At 44.8% G+C, this 22,263-nt stretch overlaps 1 protein-coding gene across 1 annotated transcript; it reads left to right on the forward strand.

Annotated features, from left to right (window-relative positions):
- The first annotated feature begins 74 nt into the window (after positions 1 to 74).
- LOC112146365 (myosin phosphatase Rho-interacting protein) lies at positions 75 to 21,865 on the forward strand. Its single transcript, XM_024272152.2, has 22 exons — positions 75 to 356; positions 3,132 to 3,209; positions 3,429 to 3,494; positions 3,692 to 3,843; positions 3,925 to 4,009; positions 4,537 to 4,681; positions 10,142 to 10,214; positions 12,163 to 12,262; positions 15,245 to 15,343; positions 15,531 to 15,587; positions 15,660 to 15,728; positions 15,810 to 15,899; positions 15,968 to 16,077; positions 16,151 to 16,634; positions 16,816 to 16,908; positions 17,016 to 18,590; positions 19,711 to 19,858; positions 19,931 to 20,033; positions 20,753 to 20,912; positions 20,996 to 21,085; positions 21,377 to 21,463; positions 21,540 to 21,865. The coding sequence occupies exons 1-22, from the start codon at positions 111 to 113 to the stop codon at positions 21,615 to 21,617; spliced, it is 4,188 nt and encodes a 1,395-aa protein (XP_024127920.1). The 5' UTR covers positions 75 to 110; the 3' UTR covers positions 21,618 to 21,865.
- The last annotated feature ends 398 nt before the right edge of the window (positions 21,866 to 22,263 follow it).

Below are 22,263 nucleotides of genomic sequence, written 5' to 3' on the forward strand. Positions count from 1 at the left end.
CGAGAAATTGTTTTATTCTCGTTTTAATATTTTTGAGGATCTATGCTGTTTTATTTTGAAAGCCACAACCGGATGTCGGACTGTCCTGCGTTACGTCAGACAACGTGACCATGGCTACAGGCGTCCTCGGTTTGACAGATGTTCCTCCGGGCTCCGCCGCTCAGTTGAAGCGGAGCGGCAGAGCAGCGGGGCGGCCGGAGGCCGAAACTTTCACCGCGAAGCAGCGAGCCATGGCCGGGGAGAAGACTTCCGGTTCCTGCAGCCGGTTCCAGGCCAACATTTTCAACAGAAACAAATGTCAGAACTGCTTCAAGTCGCGCGAGCTGCATCTGCTCAACGAGCTGGAAATGGAGCGCGTGAGTGACCGACCCGAAAAGCCCCGCGAAAGGGACGGGAAAACGGCCCGTTTGACCGAACCGTTGCGTGAAACCCAAATGTTAGCGGGTTCCCGGCGTGGGAGCGGGTTCTTGAAATTGTTCGGCTACTTTTTTCCGACTTTGTGTGATGGAATTTAACCAAAAAGTAGATCTTTGTTGGGGCTCGTGCCTCCTGTCGTTAATACTTTATTTTGAAATATTTTTTTGTAGCAATATGAGCTGTTTTGAGAATTTTCACCAGAAATTTCAATTAAATTTATGTTAAAAAGTAATTTTGGTTTAAATAAACTTTAAAAAATCATAAATTATTGATTCCAAAAAATATATGATATAATAATGAAATATTTTTGGCGTTAGAGACTAAAATTTCCAAATAAAACTATAGTTTTTTAAGAAAATATTTAAAAACAGTGAATAAAATGTGCTGAAAAATATTAGTTTATATTATTATTGTAACCTAAAGGCTATTTATGACCATTAAAATGTAAATCACTATTCAAATAATGATAAATAGGTTAATACAAAAAAACTGTAAGTACATTTGTTAAATTTATTAAGGTTAAAGTTGAATTATTATAGGAGTGAAGTTATTTTTTCTATAATGGAGACTCAGATAGTTGGAGGATGACGCCAACTGTGTCTCCTCATTTTGCTTCAGGCTGTTTATCTGTTGCATCATATATATATTTAACAATAAAGTTTCAGCATTTTAATAAATTTTTCTTGTAATTTTAGAAAAAGTTTTGCTTAAAATGAAGTAAAAGTTTAGATTTATTTAATCCCAATGTGGATTATTTTGTTTTATGGATAAGCCTCAATTTTATTAAAATATACATTGTTTTTGTGCATTTTGAGGTAATTTTTAAGGTTTCATGCCAGTTTAAAGTATCAAAATCAGCCTTTTAATCATTGTTTTGAATCGTTTTAGCCAATTTTCAGTGAAACATTTGACAGAACATGTCATTAGTGTTGTTCAGCTCCTGCTAGAATGGATTTTAGAAACGCTATTTTAGTAGCGTTTCTTTCAGAATTTTGAATAATTATGAGTGATTCTGTTCATTTTTTGTTGTAATAAACTTTATTTTCATTTTTTACTGTAATGTTTGCTGATTCCACTATAATTCAGCTGTTTTGGCGTTTTTAAATTCTGTTTTTGATCCACATTTTCCTGCTTTCATATGAAAAATATTCAGCATTTTTGTACGTTTAACTTTAGTTTATATTTTTTCTATTTTTTTTTTATTTCATATAAATGTGATCTTATATATCAGAGCTGTCTGTAAAAAAACATGTTTTTGTCACAATTGTTGCCACTTAAGGATCAAATCAGAGTCGGGAAGCCGGTCTGTGACATTTACCGTAATAGGAACTTTAAGAGACTCAAAAACAGCCTAAATGTTTGTCACAGTGACAAACAATGACAGAACTCTCCGGAGCTTCGCCTGCATCTCTTTTTGTGACACAAATGAGTCAAACAAATGTGAAGAGTCGGCTAAAGTGAAAGTCTCATCGGTAAATGAGCCTAAAGTTTCCAAGGATCAAAGCGATCTTTCAGACAAAGACGTCTTTCAGATGGATTACATAATTAGATTAAAACTGATGCAGCAGCACATAAGCAGATCCGTTCAGATCCTGAAGTTTAATCTGAGAGCTGAGGACTTGTGGAGTAAAAAAAGCTGAGAATCTGGACTTCTGCTTCATCCATGTTTGTCTTGTAAAGAAAGGAAGGAGTTCCTGTTTTTCTTCCCATCACAAATGAAGTGGATGAATCACTCCGCGCTCGCCGCTCGGCTGAAAGCTGCCTGGATGTCGGCCAAGCGCCGGCGTTTATCCCCGAGCAGAGTGAATCCATGTCTCCTTAGGAGCCGGTCTCCTGTGGAGGTGCACGGAGGCGATGGAGGCGACTTCCTACATGCCTCGCATTGTTAAAACATGTTATCAGGCTGTGTCCCGCTGCCTGCTACCACCCTGCACTGTAATTTCAGCAGCGTTGCTCAACCTGCAGGCCGCACTCGGGAAGCTGCTGGGCTTCTCCAGGTTTCCTTTCTGGTGCTTTTCAGTCAGTTATGGTCAAAAGTCGAGGAGACTTTTATTGTGTCAGCAGAAAGAAACGATTCTCAGTGACGTTAAACACCCACTCCAATAAAAAATTGTGTTTTTAACATGTTCTTGTGGCAAAATTGAGATTAAAATGGACTTTCTTGTCATATTATGTCTTTATTCATAAATGAATCCTCAGAAATGCATTTTTTTAGCTTAATTTTCTTTATTTATGTCCTCCATCATCATTAGAACATGTCAAAAACAGCATTTTCATCAGTGTTTCTGCGTTTTCCTCTCAGGTGTTCTACCTGTCCTTCACAGTCAGCTTTGGCTTCATCTTTACAAACACTTGAGCTGCTGTTTGCTGCAGGATTCATGACAAACATTCGGCACAGGCGGCTCGTCGGGCCAGTTTTAGCTCCGATATTGTACATTTACTGCACTCGCTTTAGGTCCCATATGACAAGTTTTTATTAAAAAAAAACTTTTAACCTCTATGTCTTAAAAAGCCATTTTTCATGTTGATCTGAAGCCTCTGTTTCCAAAATCTCCTCTGAGGGGGCGTGGCTTTTGGAGCTGAGCTCCACGGACTCATCCGAGCTTTAAAAATCTGAAGTTTTCCGGTCCCATCAAGTTTTGGGGATTCCCTGTGTCCTCCTCAGAGGTGCTTTACCACCTGTTTGACTGACTGTTTGCTGACTCATGTTTCAGGCGAAGCCCGTCTATGCCGGCTGGCTGTGTCTGGCTCCTGAGGGGACGGACTTCGGAAACCCGGTGCAGCGCTCCAGGGTGAGTCCTGGAGGACTTTGGTGTTCCCTCATGTAGTGCTGAGTGATATGGAAAAACATTGTATATCAGGATATAAATCATTACGTATCACAATAATGATATATATCACGATATACCAGAATAAAGTATATTTTCAGTTATAAAAAAATGGTCAAAAATGTCATTACTTACTTTTTGCTGACTTTATTTTTTCAAGTACTGTTTTGTGTCTCTGCTCAGAAATGGCAGCGCCGCTTCTTCATCCTCTTCGAGCACGGCGGTCTGAGCTTCGCGCTGGACGAGCTGGTGAGCGCCGCTCATCTGTAATCCCGTGTCGGATCAGGCCAGATGCTGCAGAACCGCAGCAGATGATTTGGGCTTAGTGTGTCCTTTAATGCACCCCCCTCCCTCAAAACTAATCCCTTCATTCCCGCCGCTTCGCTCCGCGCCACAAATGCCTCTCTGCTCCGCCCTCATCTGTTCTGTGACTCCTCCTCCTGCAGCCCAGCACGCTGCCGCAGGGCACCGTGGACATGAACGCCTGCACCGACATCTGCGACGCCGAGCCCCGGACGGGCCAGAAGAACTCGCTCTGCGTCGCCACCCCCGAGCGGGACGTGTTCATCCGCGGCGACAGCAGAGAGATCATAAACGGGTCCGTATGCCGCCGCCACCACCGCCGTTCAGGAGCGTCCTCAGAGCCGCCGCCTCTCACCTGTCTCCGTCTGTCCCGTAGGTGGAACGAGCAGCTCTGCGTCTTCCTGCGGACCAACAAACAGAACCTCAAGAAGAAACGCAAAGTGGAACCTGTGGCCAATCAGGTAGCAGAGAAACTCCTTCAGATCTACACAAATGGACACAAAACTCCTGTTTTATGGAGGAAAATCTTAAACCTTTTTGTCTCAAAGTAAACAGAATGAACATTTCTGAGGAAAATCTGAAAAGTTCTGGAAGAGTAAAAACCTTCACGACTTCAGGGAACTTTTACGTACTTTTACGTAATTTTATGACAAAAATCCATAAATCTGTCAATCACACTGATTTAAATCTGTAATAAAAGCATACATATGTTAATTACACTGTTTTATCTGTGAAGTTAAACAGCTTCATTGTTTCAGAAAAAAAAAATTTCTGTCAAAACTAATTAATAATTTCTTATTTTTTTTAATACATTTTTTTATTACAGATTTGTCTATATTTTTGTTTGATTTGGTCTCAAAGATGAAATAAAATCGGACATTTATAATTACAAACAACATATTCCTGCCTAAAAGCAAAACAATCTTTACATAAACCAATAAAAATAAATAAAAATAGTTTCTCATCGTGTTCTTCTGGTCGTCACCAGGAGCCCAGTCCAGCCAAGATGGCGGCGACGGGGGCCACCTTTCCAGGCTCGGATGGGGACCCGACGCAGTGCGGAGCGCCGGACCCGACCCCACCCTGGACGGTTCCCAAAGCGGAGCCCCCCGGCCCTGACTGGACCCCTGCAGGTACAAACACACGCGGCGCTTTCATGTCCACTTCCTGTCCAGACGATGTCCTAATTGGCTGGTTTGGGGGCGTGTCACTCTGCTGCTGAAAACACAAACGCCGACGGAAACGAGAGGAAAACGCGCTGACCTTTGACCCCACAGGCATCATTAGAGCCGAGCTGCAGACTCTTAGAGCGAGCCCGGAGCGGCTCCTCCTCCTCTCTGCTGGAGTTCTGGACCGGGTCAGAGAGGTTCTGTAACGACCGTCTGCACCTCCTGCTGTCTGACTCATTACTGCGACCCAAACCGTCTGAGCGGAGATGGAGACGCTCTCTGCAGTTTCCCCTTTTCAAACATTTGAATCAAATGGGACAAAAAATATTTTCCAGGGTAAAACTTTGAAGCATCACAGAGAGATTTTAGTCTTTTGTATTTTCAAAGTGTTGCTGCTGGTCTTTTCATAAAGATGAAGGGGCTCTAGTCAAAATCTAAAAACATTTTCTAGGACGTAGTTTCTGCAGAGCGGCAGGAGTTCGTTAGAAATTCACCTCTGAGTTGTGGGCGGGACCGTTGACGTGAAGGAACCCCGCCCCCTTTTCCTTCCTGGGAACAGAGTTTGTGGCTCCGCCCAGCGTGTTTTCTACATCACCTATTCGATCTTTTTAAAACTCAATTTCTTTTGTCATATCGTCGAACAGTTTGAATAAAGAAAATCCGGTTTGAGCTTAATTATCTTTATTTATGACTTCCATCATTATAAAAAAGCCACAAAAACACAATCAATCAATTATTCGTAAAGCACTTATAATAGCAGACGCAGCCGAAGTGCTGAACAGAGAAATAAAACCAGTAAACAATAAAATGAGAGAAACCGTAAAAGCAATAAAACAATAAAATAACACGATAAAAAGACGTGATTTTCATCGAGCGGCTCTTTCTTTAAAGTAACCAAACACAAAAATGTCTAATCTGATGAACTCCTTCAACGGTTTCAGTCCGTGTCTCATTTGTTTGTTCGAAGGTTTTTCAGCTTAAAAAATAAAAAAACTACTTTCGGGTGATCCCCATGTCTCAGATGAAATCACAAAAAACAAAATTGATCTTTGGTTATCTGTTTGCTCCATTTTTGATTTAATTAATTAAAGGAAAAACAAAACAAAAAAAACAATGATCTGTTTTTCCATGTTGGTTTAGAAATTAATAGTTGAAAAACTTACGGATCACATTCACAGCCTGTGTGTGCAGAATCTCACTAACACAACAGCATCACCTGTGTGACACAAGTGTGTGTGACGTCAATTAGTCAAAACACACGCACCACAATCGTACCGTTGAGGTGGCGGTACGAGCTTCACAGACAACCCGAGCTCCCCTTAAGATGAAGCCACTCCTCTCTCCAGACACCCCAAAAACTGGCAGAACTCCCCCATAGAGTTGTAGGTGACTAAACTTAAGACCCGTGAGGATCTGGATAAGACATGGAGATCTTCTCAGTAGAATTGGGACATTTCCTGGACTTTGCTGAAACGTTGAAACACAAACAAAGAACGAAACCGGTTCGAGGTTTTCCAGGGATTTCCTGCAGCGGCTCAGACCTCCTCTGCTTCTGTTTACCCCCCATGTTCATGAAACCAAGACAGGACGTCCCAGACAGACCTTCAGAAACCAGTTGACGTGTTTGTCCTGATCTGGCTCGGTTGGAGCTCAGGCCCGATCTGTCAGAGGAAGTCACCTCAGATGAGAGCTTCAGCTCCTCAGAACGCTGGATGTTAAATCAGGAATAAGTGTAGATTCAGAAGGAACATAAAAGGACTTTAAATCTGAGCGTCTGCTGGTCATAACATCTAGTTTAATGTTTGAAAAAACACGTTAACATCATGTGATCGATTATCATCTCCTGAAATGAGAAGCAGCTCCAGCAGACAACCTTCATCTGCTGGAGGTTTGGAGTCGGGAAGAAGAGGAAGGAGCTTCCCTGAACCTTCAGCGACATGTTCCGACCGGAGCAAACCTCGGGGAATCCTGTTTGGAGCTGACAGGAACATCTGCTGGCTGTTCTGATCACATGTTTACGTCACTGCGGCAGCGACAGGAGGAGGCTCCACTACGCCTCTTTGATGACAAGATGCAACTGGAGGAGGAATTTAACGTCGTCCTGAGATCAGCGTGAAGGCTTCAGACACACAAACAACCCTGATTTAAAATAAAAAAGATACATAATGAATGATCCTCTGGAAACAATGAGAACTCGGCTCTGAAAATCGATCAAATGGAGACTCTCCATCATTAACTTGATGAAGAGAAGCTGAATCTTCTGGAGGATTTTCAGTCTGATTTCCATCCCTGATGACATCAGCTGGATGGTTTCAGAAAGATGAGGAGACTGAGCTCTGCCAGCTGGAGCGGCTGGGATGAGGCTGAGCACTGATTTTAACGTCATTTATCATAAAATAAAAGCCCAAATGTTCCAGAAACAAATATTCTTTAGTTTTGTATTGTTCCTCAGTGACTGAAAAACAGGTTCAGATGTTCGTGACTGTGAGTTTATGAAACTCCTCTGATGTTTGGAGGTTTTTTTGTCGTCTGTCAGGATGGACCTCTTCAGTTTACATGAAAAATGACAGTAAACAAAAGCAGGTTACATTTGTCTGAGGGATTTCTTTTTAGAAATATTATTTTACTTCAGACAAGAAAAGAATATTTAAACCCATTAGTTGTCAGGAACGTGTGTGAAATCTGTTCTTGGCCTTTGACCCATCCCCTGGGGGAGGGGTGAGCTGCAGACACAGTCGCACTGATGGTTTAACTCCCCTCATCCAACCCCTGTGCTGGGTGTCAAACATGGAGTCTTTGGTATGACTCCACTCTGGATTTGAACTCACGACGTTCCAGTTTCAGGGCGGACACTCTACCACCAGGCCACTGAACTCTAAAAAGTGAAAAATGAACTGTAGAAAAATACATATTTCACTCCCAGTGAAATTGTCCCTATTTTCAGTTTAATGAGTTAATTTGGCATTAAATCTGACAAACTGTTTCAGATTTTGTGTTTGGTCCGTGTTTGTCAGATTCATCATCACCCCTACCAAATACCTCCTAATAGTAGCCCTGGCGTTTATTGGAGACAGGCCAGGAATTGAACCTCTGTTCGCTGCATAAAAAGACAGATGTTTACGATAGAGTTTATTATGGAGCTTTTGGTAGTTTATCATCATATTTGCATTTTTTCACCACATTTCCTACATAAAACAGACAGGGGGCTCAGATCCCTTTGGGCCCCCAGAATCTGTGCCTTTCAATAATGTACAGTAGGAGCAAGAACGGTTCAATAATTGTCCGATGATTGCTTAAAGGCTAACCAAACAGTAAATCACATTTTTTGACTGTTGGTGTCTATAAATGGGGCTTTAAAAGTGATTTCTGTTGGCAAAATTTGGACAATTTAAAATAAACTTTCCAAATTCTTGAAATTACAGTATGTATGATGCCCCCTACAGGTCGAAAGGAGGTATTGCTGTTGAATTGTGTGATTGGTCAACTGGTGTAAGTCCCACGTCATTTCAGAAGTTTCACGTCATCGTGCTCTGCAGGTCCAGTTTATAAGCCCCGCCCATCTCTGATTCTCTAATGGTCTGTCGTTGTCGTGTTAGCTTTAGCATGACTTGTAGCTGTATTGCCTTCGGTTGTCAAAAATCTACTGGCTTATATTTAGGATTTGTGCATAACTTTTTATTTGTACGTGTGAAATTCTTGATTTGACTCATATTCTTGACTCATATAATATGTTTGTATATAAGTAAAAAAAAATACAAAATACACATGCACAGCTTAAATTTACAACAGCTTGAAACTAATTGCACACAAAAATATTTAAAAAATACATGAATCACCTCTTACGCACACACGAATTCCATCGTGAGACTCTTTTCATGTCTCACTGATTCATCCTTGAGTGATGCGTTCAGGTACTACTAGAATGCTCGGTCATTAGAGTTTTATTATCTTTTCTTGGTTTAGAGAGGTAAAAGACCGGCCACTATTGGAAGATATTCGGTACTTCCTGTTTAGATAACTAAAGAAACACGTTCTTGTAGCATTTTTCTGAATGTATTAAGAAAATTTTACCTTAAAAATGCATTTTTTAGTTCTCTTTTTTTTTTATTCACATGAATCAGGAACAGACAAAAAAATGCCATTTAAAAAAATATGTTTTTTTGTATGAAATGCACTGGGCGGGGCCACAAGCTCCCTGCTCCGCCCCTTTCTGATCATCCACCTGCAGACAAATGGATCCATCCATCCATTTTCTTGACCGCTTTGTCCCGTTCGGGGTCGCGGGGTGCCGGAGCCTATCCCGGCTACTGAAGGGCGAAGGCGGGGTACACCCTGGACAGGTCGCCAGTCTGTCTCAGGGCCTCAATCACACACACATCCACTCTCACATTCACACCTAGGGACAATTCAGAGTCACCAATGAACCTATGAAGCATGTTTTTGGATGGTGGGAGGAAGCCGGAGTCCCCGGTGAAAACCCACGCATGCACGGGGAGAACATGCAAACTCCACACAGAAAGGTCCCAGCCGGGATTCGAACCGGGGCCTTCTCGCTGTGAGGCAAGAGCGCTAACCACTGCGCCACCGTGCAGCCCGCAAATGGATCCATGAACATCTTTGTGTTCCAGGTCTGAACTGGAATCTGGATCTATCTGCTGGGTTGGGGTTGTGAGGGGCTGTAAGCTAGTGGGAGAGCCTGTAAACAGATGGGTGATGGGAAGTGGGGCCGGGGTTGCTCCACAGTCTCTAACTAATTTCTAATGAACCACTGGTGCTCTGCAGAGACTATGTCTTAGAAAAAAACACAAAAGACCTTTGAAAACAGATGAAAAGGTGGTAGGAGTTTGTCTTTAACTCTTTGTTTGTTCAGTTTGTCACTGACAGGTCTTCGGTCTTCCTTTTCAGTTTCGGTTTTCCTCCTTTCGGTTCCGTTTTCCTCCATAACCAGGATTCCTGCCTTCATCTGAATCCCAGAACGTTTCCACAAACAGGACTCATCCCGCCGCGTTGGTGCCGTTGACCCACGATGACATCACTGCTATCAGAGAGCGGCCCGGCCCAAACTCGGATTCATCAACCGTCCTGCAGTTGAAGCTGGGGAGCCTCTGTTGACGTTTCCACGGCAACAGCCAGCCGGTTGCTCTGTCCGTGGGATCGTCTCGCTCGCTTTGAAAATAATCCTGCAGACAAAAACAGCTTCTGACGTTCCTGATCCAGAAGATCTTTGATGGGAGTTTTATCAACACAGAGACGGAACATGACGTCTCTTCAGATCCGAATGAAGCTCAGATGTTTTCTGGAAGGTTTTATGTGATGAAAAGATGAAGACAACTTTGGGTTTTTGGCTGCGGGGGGATTGGTTTTTCTGGCAGACATTTTAAACACACAAACATGCTTCACTTCCACTCTTCCTTCCCTCTGCAGGCATGTCATCCTCCATCCTGGACCCGCTCGGCGCCGCTCGCCGCCCAACCAGCCCGGCGGAGCAGAAGAGAAGGTCAGAGATGTGTGAAGAGACCCTGATCTGCTTTTTATTTTCTGATGTTTGCTCGCATGTAATCTGCGGTTTAAGAGCGTTTAAAGGGGAAATGTGCAAACAATTACCAGAGAGGACATGCAGCGCCTCCCCGTTCGCCCCCGGGGTAAAGCTGCACCGCCATCACGCTGCTGAACGCCAGATCAAAGCCCCCCGCCACAGATCACCCCGCCGCTCTTTTAAATTTAGCTGAGAGGAACTCGAGTTCGGCTGAAGGAGTCGACTCAGAATCCTCGCTGCTGTTGCCTTTTTGGGAAACAAAAACTTAAAAATACTTTTCCTTCCAAATAAGGTCAGAAATTCCAAAAGACTGCAGTAATGAGATCTGTGTGCGTTTTCTCATGACCTCAGTGCAAACAGGCTGTCAGGGAGAGCAGGAGGAGGAGGAGGAGGAGGAGGAGGACCTCTGTTTCAGGGCTCTGGGATCATCCAAATGGAGCAACACAAACCTCCTCCTGTACAAAAGTTCCTTCAAAGGCTCTGAGCTGAAAACAAACGTCCTCAGTTGTTGTTGGCATCAGGAGCTGCTTCAAGAACGTCAGTAGAAAACTTGGAAAGTCGTGTTCTTTAGACCCGAATCCTGATTCTCTCTGGAGGAGCCAGAAAAAAACCTTCCCAATGACTCCACCCTCATCATCTTTTATAGCTGTCACTTTTTATTCTCTGTCATTTACAATATATTTTAATGCCATTTATCTGGTCTTTTTTAAATTCTCCTATCTCTATCAATCTTTTATGTCGATTATTCTACCATTTTTCTAATTCTTTTTTCTCCATCATCATTTTATCAGTATTGTCATTTATTACATTTCTTTTTTTCTCTTGTTTAATTTTATGCTGATTTTCCTGTCATTTTTATAACTCTTTTAAATTTATTTTAGTTTTTATAATTGCTCATCTCTACCGACCTGTAATAAGTTTAAGTTAAGTTTAAGTTTAATTAATTTATATAGCGCCTTCAAATAACCACAGCCAAACACGATGTACATTAAAAGTTAATGTAGATTATTCTGTCATTTTTATAATTCCTTTATCTCTATCATCATTTTATGTTAAATATTATGTTGTTTTTATCATTCCTATATCTCTATCATCTGTTTATGTCAATTATTTTGTTGTATTTATGATTTCTTTATCTTTTTTATTATTTATGTCAATTATTCTATCATTTTTACCATTCATTTATCCCTATCATCCTTTTATGTTAATTATTCTATCATTTTTTTATTATTTTATCTTTATCATTCTTTTCTATTGATTTATATATTTTTATAATGTCTTTATCTCCGTTATCCTTTAATGTCGATTATTTTGTTGTTTTTTATATTTTCTTCATCTCTATCCTCTTTTTATGTCAGTTATTCTGTTGTTTACATCATTTATTTATCCCTTTTTTGACAATTTTCTGTCGTTTTTAAAATTCCTTAATCTCTATGATTCTTTTATGTCACTATTGTCATTTATAATTATTTACTATGTATTTATTTTTATTATTTATTATTTATGTCATTTTTCTCTATCAGCCTTTATCGTCAATTGTTGTCATTTTAAAAATGTCTTTATCTCTAATATCTTTTGATGTTGATTATTCTGTCATTTTTATAATTCTTTCATCTCTATCATCTGTCATAATCCTTTGATGTCTATTAGCATTTTATCTCCTCTTTCATCTCCGTCCTCAAATTAGTTATTAGAGAAATTTATGAAAACTGCAACTTTTTGAATATTGTTGATCGTATGTTTCATTATTTTATCACAACAATATAAAAACCATCCAGGGAAGTACTTGAGTGAGAATTTTCCTGAAATCCGGTTTTCCATGGAAGTGTTGTCTGTAAAATGTTTCCAGGAGTCTCCAGTAAAAGCAGATTTATATCAGACTCACAGTTTGGTTTTGTGGTTGTTTCAGGTGGGACAGCTCTCCCGAGCGGCCTCAGCGGTCGGGGCAGGAGGGAGGGGCAGCTGTGTGCCGGCAGGGCAGGACAGAGAGTCGCCCCGGAAAACGAGAGGTAACCCCGCCGGTCACCAGTCTGATCCAACGTTCAGCATTCCTGCTGCTGGTCACTGCAGAGGTCATGACATCTGGAGATGATGAAGGCAGCAGGGATCCGAGCTCCGGATCTGAGGTCCGGATCTGAGGTCCGGATCCGGACGGTGAAAAGTGATGTTTGCATTGATCACTGAAACATTAGAAGTCTTCATGTTTTCTGGCAGAACGGGTCGTTTCAGTGGAGTTCATGTGGGAGATGTTTTGTTTTTGAAAACTACCAAATAATAGCAGCACTTTAATACATGTTTAGATCTCAGTGATACAAACACACAGAAAGTAAACAACCAAACGAAACCTGGTTTCTAAGGACAACCTGCCAGAGAGGATCTTTGAGAGTCAGTTTTTATGTTTTTTTTCCTGCTGTGATGAAAGATTTGTTGATGTAAGTCAGGAAATGCTGAAGAACCGGTCCGGCCAAACCCGACTCCCTGAACTGATCGTGCAGCTGTTTGTAGCTGAAGACGTTCTGGAGCGTCTGCAGCAGATGTGACGGTCTGATGATCAGAGCTGATTAATGCTGACGCGGGTTAACCACAGCTGTGCTCGGCTGTGACTCACCGCCGTGAAGCCCTGAAGGTCACATGACGTCCTCAGGCAGACGCGATGCCTTCACGGCCGCCGCTCGTCACTCGGGAAGCAGGTGGTGCGATTCGCGTGGCGGCGCGTTCCCGCACGTCGAGGCATGCGGACAAAAGGCGCTGAATCACTCAGCTGCTGTTTGTTTGTCAACCAAACTGGTTCTGAAGCCCTGAAGGCGTTTGCGCCGCTGCCGCACGGCGCCGTTCCTCCTGATGGCCTTCCTTCAGGGATTCCTCAGAAGTGTATCAGGATGAACGCTTACACGCTTCGCAGCATCACATGACGGCTGTAGGTCAGCCGCCGCCGCCAACCTGAGCAGGTGTCTGTGAGTGATACCATCAGCAGAGAGCAAACATGAGTCAGCCACAGCCCGGCCGGGCGGCTTTTCATTCCACCACTTTGCTGAAGTTGCAGGTTTGTCGTCATGGTTACGAATGTGGTTCTGAGCTGGGATTCATGAAGATGACAGCAGGTATTCAAACGCCTCTCCCCCGAAACTCCCCAACACTGAAAGGGATTCCCTACAGAAACATCCCAAACTCACTGACAGCTGCAGAGAGCGCCGAGATACGCAGACAATCGTCAGGTGCAGAGAGCGTCGAGATACCCGGACAAACGTCAGGTGCAGAGAGCGCCGAGATACCCGGACAAACGTCAGGTGCAGAGAGCGCCGAGATACCCGGACAAACGTCAGGTGCAGAGAGCGCCGTCCACGCTGCTCCACCCTGCAAACAAACAAGCAAATACAGGAACAACAAAACCAGTTTACTTAAGTTCTTTCTACAGAAGTCAAAGAGTAAAGAGTAAAATAAGTTTAAAACTTTTGCAGACTTTATAGTTTTCTGATCGTCTCATGAACTCATTTCAGAGTCTGAACGTCTCAGAATCCTCTCCCAGTGAGTTTATGCCACCAATAACTGTGTGTGAGCCCCGATGATCACCCTCCTTCTCCGTGCTCTACACTGAGAAGGAGCATGCTTCATTTTCAAAGATTCACTGATTTATGTCTCGATTTCATGAACTTTGCTGTCAGCTGAAGCCTGTAGAGTCTGAGAGAAAACCGCTCAGGAATCTTTCTCACTCCAGGAAGTTCACGCAGGAATCCTTTTAAAACACTCTGACTACAGAAAGATGATGAAGAAATGAAGTCAATTCTTCTCCATCAAAGCGGTTGATGGTCATGAACGAATGGGGTTCTTTTATTTATTTATCCATCAGTGACGTCTTCCAGTTTAACATTTAGCTCCAAAGATTCTGATCCTTTCAGGCTGTTCTAAAGGCAGAAGAAGAAAAAATCAGTCTGGAAAAAACCCCAAAAAACACTAGAAATGATTCTTCAAAGATGTAATGATTTCACAAAAAGTAGAACTTAACTTCTTCAGGGAGAATTGAGAAGTTTTCTATTTACCTTTTTAGTTTTTTGCTGAACGTAATCTTTAAGTTCATCAATTATCAATCATTTCAAATGACACAGAATTTTACAAAAAGTGTTTATTAAAAATACAAATGAATTATATTGTTTTTTATACATTTATCAGTTTAGACATTGTTAAAGAAACAATACACATACACTCACACACATCAAAGAATTTGCTCATTAAAGCCTATTTGTAAAAATAAAACATCTTTGAACACAAAATGCTAAAAACATGTCGTTTCTGATCACATTAAAAAAACGAGAGAAAAATGCTTGAAAAGTTTAGAAAATACCAAATTTGTCGGGAGTACGACCTAGAATGCACATTTTGTCTTGACTCTCTTTCCTAATGTCTAAATTAAATCTGAAATTCAAAAGTCAAAATTAAACTTGAAATTATTTTTTTGTATTGAAACTGTGGCAACATTTAAATATTTCAAATAACCTTTTGTAGAGCATGTGCAGGTGAGGCACCGCCCTGCCCGCTCTTTCTCTTTATGACACCTTTGGCTTGCCGTACTGCCGTCCCATCACCGCATGTCCCAGATGCAGGAGCTGCTGCTCCTCACTGGGAGATCTGAACCCAGACACGGAGACATGCTCCTACGCTTTCATTCAGCATAAATAAACCTGATCTCTCAGTGTCTGAGTCCTCCATGACGAGGTCGAGAAAAGTTTTTCACGGAAGAAGCTCCTCCCACTCGCAGCTTCTGGTTAGAACACTTAGAAAACCGCCACGCAGCAACTTGATGTTAAAATAAAGACGGTGGACAATGGATTTAAATAATGTAAATTTGTTCCTTTAATCCTCTGTGTACCGTCAGAGAGTTTTCTGGGACGAATCACGCCCCCCCACCCCCAGAGTCCCCCCGCGGGGATAATCCTCACATCGGACGTCTCGTCCGGATGGCCTCGTCTGACTTTCTTTGGTTTCTCCTCCCGCAGAAGCTGCCGTCATGCGGAGACACGGCCCAGCTCTGCGCCCCCCCTCCCCAAAGGAGAGCCAAGTCTCTGGACCGCCGCACGTCGGACACCGTCATGACGGTAAGACGGGGAACGTCTTCTTCTGCAACAGAAGTCCAGTTTGATCTGGTGAATCAGCATCTAAACCTGAGATTAGAAGATCTCAGATCAGATTAGGATTATGAAATCAAACCAGAGCCGCTCTGTGCCGTCAGAGGAATCTGTCTCGAGGTTTAAACTGTTAAAGGAAGTTTTCCTCTTTTTCCAGCCGGATCTGTTGAACTTCAAGAAAGGCTGGATGGTGAAGCTGGATGAAAACGGCGAGGTAATCCACATGGAGATCAGGAGATCCAAGGCTGATGGTGCTTGATGCTTAATGTCCTCTGCTGCCCTCTAGTGGAAGAAGTTCTGGTTCGTGTTGTCCACCGACAGCCTGAGATACTTCAGGGACTCTCTGGCTGAGGAGGTGACGTTTCTCTGCTGGTCTGCAGCTGCCGTGTTTTCCCGGGAGCGTCATCCGGTTTTCTAATTTTTTCTTTCCCGGCAGACCTCCGACCTGGAAGGAGAAATCGACCTGACCAACGTCTTCAACGTGTCCGAGTACGAGGTGCAGAGGAACTACGGCTTCCAGATCCACGTAAGAAAACCTCTGCCTGAACGTTTGTTCTGCTGCTAGAAGGAGAGCTCAGTGTCTGAATGCCACAGACCGCCAAGGCCGCCGTCACGCTGTCCGCCATGACCGCGGGGATTCGCAGGAACTGGATCCAGGCGCTGCTGAGGAACGTGCATCCGGCCAACGCCCCCGACGTGGCCAGGTAAAGCCTTTCCTTCAGCCAATCAGAGCTCAGCGCAGCTTCCTCTCCGCTCACTTCACCTCCCTGCTCTCAGTGTCCCCGCCCTGCAGGCTCCATGCCCCGCCCCCGAAGTCCTCCCCAAACCCGACGTGACGCAGGACTCTGCCGCAAGGAGAGCGCCTCTGCCCGCCGCCAAGAGCGTGGCGGAAAAACGAGGAGAAGGCCGCTACAAAACCTTTGACTGGGCGGAGCTCTGGCCTCAGAGCCAGCCGGGGGGGCTGCTGGGAAACCGGGCTCCCTGCTCCCTGGAGCTGGGGGACGTGGAGAGGCAGAGGAGGCGGGAGGAGCGGAGGAAGAGGTACGAGAACACGCTGGGGGTCTCCCTGCGGCGGGACGACGGCGGGCAGAAGAGCGTCGGCGTGTCGGCAAAGTCCCAGCAGAGGATGGAGGAGGAGATCGAGGAGTGCTGGAGGCTGGTGGAGAGGAGCGCGCTCAGACCGGACAGAACCGTCCCGCTGGACGCCGCCGAAGCCAACGCCGCGGAGGCGGAGACGCTGCTGAGGAGCTGCAGGAAGACGGTGAGAAACTCTAAAGAAACTGCTGGAGCATCAGATGAAAATGATTTCATGACGAGACATCAAGCTCCCAGCATGCTTTGTGCCAGCAGCACAGCCTGTGGAGGCAGTATGATGATCTGGGATCAGCCGAACTTGTGGTTAGACTCTGGTGCTTGATGCTGACGGGATGTTTGTGCTGCAGGTGGAGGATCTGAAGGTCCAGCTGGCGGAGTCGGAGCGCCGCAGACTCACGGTGGAAGCTCAGCTCTGCGTGGCTCTCCACAGCGAGCAGCAGGTCTGAAACCTCAGCGGACGTTTGATCTGAGCTGATGAAGAATCTGATCCGTGAGGCTGCCGCCTGAGAAGTTCACTGAATATTCCAGCTTCTGTGTTTTTCTTCAGACGGACTCCTTTCCTTTAGCGACTCATGAAGATGTCCGGCAGCCGGACCTCCAGGACCTGCCGGAGCCGCTGCGCCTGGAGGCGGCGCTGCCCAGCATCTGGCTGGACGACACGGACGGACATTTGCGAGAACTAGAAACCAGGAGCCGTGTGGATCCAGAAGAGTCTACACTGCAGTCGCTCTCCAGAGAGGTGGAGCAGCTCAGCGCCCAGAACGGCGCTCTGAAGCAGCGCAGCCAGGAGATGCTGAACCAGCTGACGGAGGCGGACCGCGAGATCGCCAGGCTGAAGGCGGAGCTCAGCAGCAGGCATCAGGTTCTAGAGGCGGAGCAGCGAGCTACGGTGAGGTTAGAGGAGCTGGAGGAGGAGCTGAGCTGCAGGAACCAGAAGCTGCTGGACCTCCAGAGGCTGGTCGGCTCGCTGCAGGAGAACCTGAGGGACGCGGGGGCGCGACTGAACGAGTCTGAGGAGGTGAGAGGAGATCTGCATCAGCGTTTGGAGGCTGCAGAGGTGAAGCTGACGCAGCTGGAGGAGCAGCTGGACCGCTCTCAGCTGACCTGCAGGGAGCTCCAGAACCAGAACGCTGAGCTGACAGAGGAGAAGAACCTTTACTGTGAGAGAGCTGTGGAGGTGGAGGCCCTCAGGAGGAGGCTCCAGGACGAGGAGAGTCGGGAAGAAGACAGCAGGAACAGAACATTGTCTGATGAAGAGAAGTTTCAGCTCGTGGTGAAGGGGATGAAGACGAGGACCAAAGCTGTGATGAAGATCCTGGAGGTCACGGACGGGTTGGAGTTCAGGAGAGATCCTGCAGGACAGGAGGAGGAGGAGGAGCATCTTTCAGTGAATCAGCTGAAACGTGAGGAAGAGTTCTGGAGTCTGCTGCTCAGGAGGGTGAAGGCCGCTCCTCCAGAAGATCCGGCTGAAGTCCTGTTTGCAGAGACGATGGAGTGCGTGATGTTGGAGCATCAGATGCTGCTGGCGGCTCACGCCCTGCTTCACCACACGGAGGCGACGGAGAGCCAGTCTGCAGGAGATCCGGACATCATCTGGATGAAGGAAAGCCTTCCCGGATCCACAGAAGAAAACAGCAACCAGGAGCGTCTGACAGCCAAGATGTCTCTGCTGGAGCAGATGTCCTCCTCCTGCTCCTCTGATCTCCTTCAGCTGCAGCCGGCTGCTGGAAAGCTGCTCCACCTTCACTTTTCCGAGCGTCCTCCGTTCCTTTCCTGGGTCGACTCTGCAGCTGCTGAAGCTCTTATGCGCCTCCACCTGCAGTCCAGACGGCAGGTAGGAGTCTGCGCCTCCTGCTCCCGCCTCGCTGAGGAGAACAGGGAGCTCCGAGCCCGAATGTCCACGCTCCTCACAGAGGAGCAGCACAGCGGCGCTGAACGCAGGCGTTCGGTAACGCCCGACACCTCAGAGGAAAACCTGGAGATCCTGCAGACTTCAGAGCTGAGAGGAAAAGTCACAGAGCTGGAGGAGCAGCTGGAGGTCCTCACAAAGGAGAAGGAGGAGTTTGATGAGAGGAGGAAAGCTGTACAGGAGCAGCACCAGAGCGAGGTGGACAAGATGAAGGTGAGTCACTCCGGATTCAGGTTAACCTGCAGTTGAAGGAGTAGCAGCGTTCACCTCCTCAGGAGGAGAAAAGTCACATTTCGGTTGAAGATATCCGCCACCTTGAAGGCACTGGTCCATAGCAACCATTGAGTTTTTGTCACGTCTGAGTCGGATGAACATGTGGAGCCATTTTTACGTCTCTACGACAAAGTCAGGTTTTCATTTTCCCTAACAGTTTATGATTCCCCAACCACCTCGTTACCATGACAACAGCTGTTGCTTAGATGGGTTCAGCCTCAAGCAGGAGGTGGAGAAAATGAAAATGTGTCACTGCTGATCCTTAACCAGCAGTTAGAGAAACGACAGCGTTCGCCTCCTCAGGAGGGGAAAAGTCCTAATTTGATTGAAGATATCCGCCTCCCTGAAGGCGGTAGTCCGTAGCAACAATTGAGAAGATACAGTCAATTTTCAAAATAAAATCATTTTTTCACAATAAAACACCGCTATTGACAAATGCGATCATATTTTTGTATCCAAACAGACTATAGAGATTAAAATAAACACACAAAAAACAAACATACACACAGATCAATGTAGTGGGTCGACTACGGAGGGGAGTGGCTAAGAACGCCACCAACGAGAGAGAGAGCAGTTAAAGTCAAGATGGATGATGTCGAATTAATTGAAGAAGCTGTAAGTAGCTGAGTAGAAACGCCTTTTGACCGTCGCCAAAATATTAGTGGTCTGAACTGGAGGTGAAGCGGATACCGCGCACACTCCGCTTCACAGCGCCGCCACGTCCAGTGTGAACACAGCGTTAGAAATAAGTGGAAGTTCAGGACAAAAACATTCGCATTGATTAATATTGAAAATGTCACCTGCCTAAAGCTGAGTTCCTGATTGGTTGACCAGAAAAAATGTAGACATTTGAACTCTTGCCCAATTTGCACCGTGCTGCTCAAATCGCGCTGCTACCAGACCGCCGCGGGACTTCAGATCCCCTCTGTGCCATTGACTTAACGTTGAAACTGTCCGCCTCCGCCGCATGAATCATCTCACCTTTGATCTTCTTGTTTAAATCTTTTTTTTGGTCATAATCTTCATAAATGTGAAGAAGGCGTGTCTCCTTTGTGTGCAGGTGACATGTGAGCGCGGCCTCGCCCTCATGGAGGAGTGCCACCTGAAAGTGTTGGAGGAGCTGCAGTGTCTGCACCAACTGGAGCTGGAGCGCCTCCTGGAGGAGGGAGACAGACTGCTGAAGGAGGAGAGCGTCGCCACGGCAACCGGTGAGGGTTTTGCTTCCCATCGGGGCAGATGAAACCGAGCAGTTCTGAAGCTCATCCTCTGTCCTCACTCAGCGATCAAAGCCATCGAGAAGGCTCACGGCGAGGAGCTGCAGAAGGTCCAGCAGAGGTCGGAGCGCAGAGACTCACCGCTGGAGGACGTGTACAGGCAGCACAGGTACGACTGCTGCGGCGTTGGCTTACCAAGATCTCAGGTTCTTCAGAGTGATGGTCTGAGTGTCTGCAGCACATGTATCAAAGTCAAGGCCCGGGGGCCGGATCTGGCCCTCCAGATCATTTTATTTATTTTTATTAATGGCCTGATGTTATCTTGTTCTCATTTCTAACTTGTATAATTTTGACAAAAATACATTTTTATGAAAAGTAAAATATTGAAAGTTATTTAAGGTTTAAGTTGATTTATTCTGGAATAATTTCATGCCTTTTTATTATTCATAATTATGTTAAAAAGTTTTGGTCGTAAAGTTTTAAAAATTCACATTCTGCTAGCTTTTTGGGCTATTTTGGCATTTACTAAGATTTTTAAGGCTATTTTGGAGTTTATCTAATATTTCAGCTACATGCTAGCTGTTTTAGCTAACCCAAGTTTTTTAGGCTAATTTGGCATTTAGCTAATATTTATTTCAGCTTCAGTGCTTTTAGCTATTAGCTTCAGGAATTTCAGCTATCAGTTTCAGCATCTTCAGCAGCCAAATTCAGCTTACATCATTCATACCATCATTATTACTGGTAATGCTATTTATGTAGTTCATAATTATGTTAAAAAGTTACAGTTTTAAAAATGTAGTTTTAGAGTGTTCAATAAATGTTTATCCTAAGGTGTGTTTTGGATTTTGGCCCCCTGTGTGATTGAGTTTGCCCCCCCCTGGTCTGCAGGGAGGAGCTGGTCTCCTGCCAGCGGGAGCTGGACGTTCTGTCCCAGCAGTTCTCCATGAAATGTCTGGAAAACCGGCATTTAATCCAGGCGCTGGACGCCGAGAGGAAGGCCTTGAGCCAGTGCCAGCAGGAGAACCAGGACCTACGGAGCAGAAACCAGGTGACTCTGTCGCTTTTTCAGCTTCTTCAGCGTCTTCTTCTGAGGTCGTCTTTGTCATCCTGACTGTGACTTCTGCTGATCAGGAGCTGAGTGGACATCTGACTGCAGAGATCAGCAGACTGTGTTCGGAGTCGCTGCCGCTCAGCCGGGAGGTGGGCGTGTACGAGATGGAGGTCAGTCTGGGTGAAGACCTCTGCCAAATCTGTGTTTTAGGATTTTGTGAGGATAATGTACTCAGTGACATTTTTCTCCAAATCTGAGCACTAATGTGGGTTTGTTTAGTTGTCAGTTTGTGGGGAGTTGTTCATCGTTTGCACACATTTGACAAAATACGGTCATTGAACGCATCACTCTTTCTCCATGTCAGCTTCCTCAAATGGTTTCATATCATTCATGGAAAGCTCATAAATTCAACATTTCTCCAGTGAGTTTGTGTGTTTATGTGTGAATCCTTTTTCCTTTAGGTCACCCTGAGAGTGAAAGACTCAGAAGTTCATTATCTGAAGCGGGAGATTACGTCTCTGAGGGACAAGCTGCTTTCAGCTCTGAAGGTGGCGTCTCACACGGCGGCTGTAGCATGTTTACAGTAAACTAGTGACCTGAATGCAGCTTTACCTCCCATCTCAGGAGCAGAGGAGCACAAACAAGAAGGACAAGGACGTGTGTGGAGAGCCCAGTGAGGACCCGAGTCTGGAACAGAGCTGAACGACCATCAGTGCTGAAGAACCTCAGGGGGAGATGAACATCTTTCTCTGTGGTTTATGACTTTTACTAAAAAAACATTTTATTGTGTTGTAATTGACCTCTAACGCAGCTGTTTTTCTGTCACTGTATGTATAAATAATTTGTTTTTTAAGCAAATGGGTATTTAAAGTTCAACTGTCTCTCAAGATTCTACATATTTATTTATTTTGATAGTTTTATTAATAAAATGACTTTTTATCCATATGAAATGAGTGTATCCTCTTTACTTGATTTTACAATGTATTTAAAGTCTCACTCCGATCATCTTTTGATCTATTTTCAGAGCCTTCTCTGTGGTTCTTTTGATTATATTTACACTGTTTTTAGGGAAAATCTAAAAATCTGTGTGGCTTTCCTGAACATAGTTTCTGCAGAGTGGCGGGAGTTCATTTGAAATTCACTTCTGAGTTGTGTGTGGGCGGGACCGTTGGCGTAGAGCAACACCGCCCCACTTCCTGAAAGGTCGAATCAGGGAACCTGTGGCCCGCCAAGCTTATTTTCTACATCACAAATGCTCCTGATTTACAATTAATTCAATAAAGAAATACTTGGAAATGCAATTTTTAGCTGAAATTTCTTAATATAGGTCCTTCATCGTTAGAAAAAT

Source organism: Oryzias melastigma, linkage group LG8, assembly GCF_002922805.2.
Source record: "Oryzias melastigma strain HK-1 linkage group LG8, ASM292280v2, whole genome shotgun sequence".
Classification (NCBI taxonomy): domain Eukaryota; kingdom Metazoa; phylum Chordata; class Actinopteri; order Beloniformes; family Adrianichthyidae; genus Oryzias; species Oryzias melastigma.

Excerpts from the sequence above, each read along its gene's own strand:
- LOC112146365 (XM_024272152.2), top strand. The coding sequence starts at position 111 with ATGGCTACAGGCGTCCTCGGTTTGACAGATGTTCCTCCGGGCTCCGCC. Across the intron at positions 3,495-3,691 it reads GCTTCGCGCTGGACGAGCTG|CCCAGCACGCTGCCGCAGGG; the intron begins GTGAGCGCCGCT and ends CTCCTCCTGCAG. Across the intron at positions 20,913-20,995 it reads ACCTACGGAGCAGAAACCAG|GAGCTGAGTGGACATCTGAC; the intron begins GTGACTCTGTCG and ends TCTGCTGATCAG.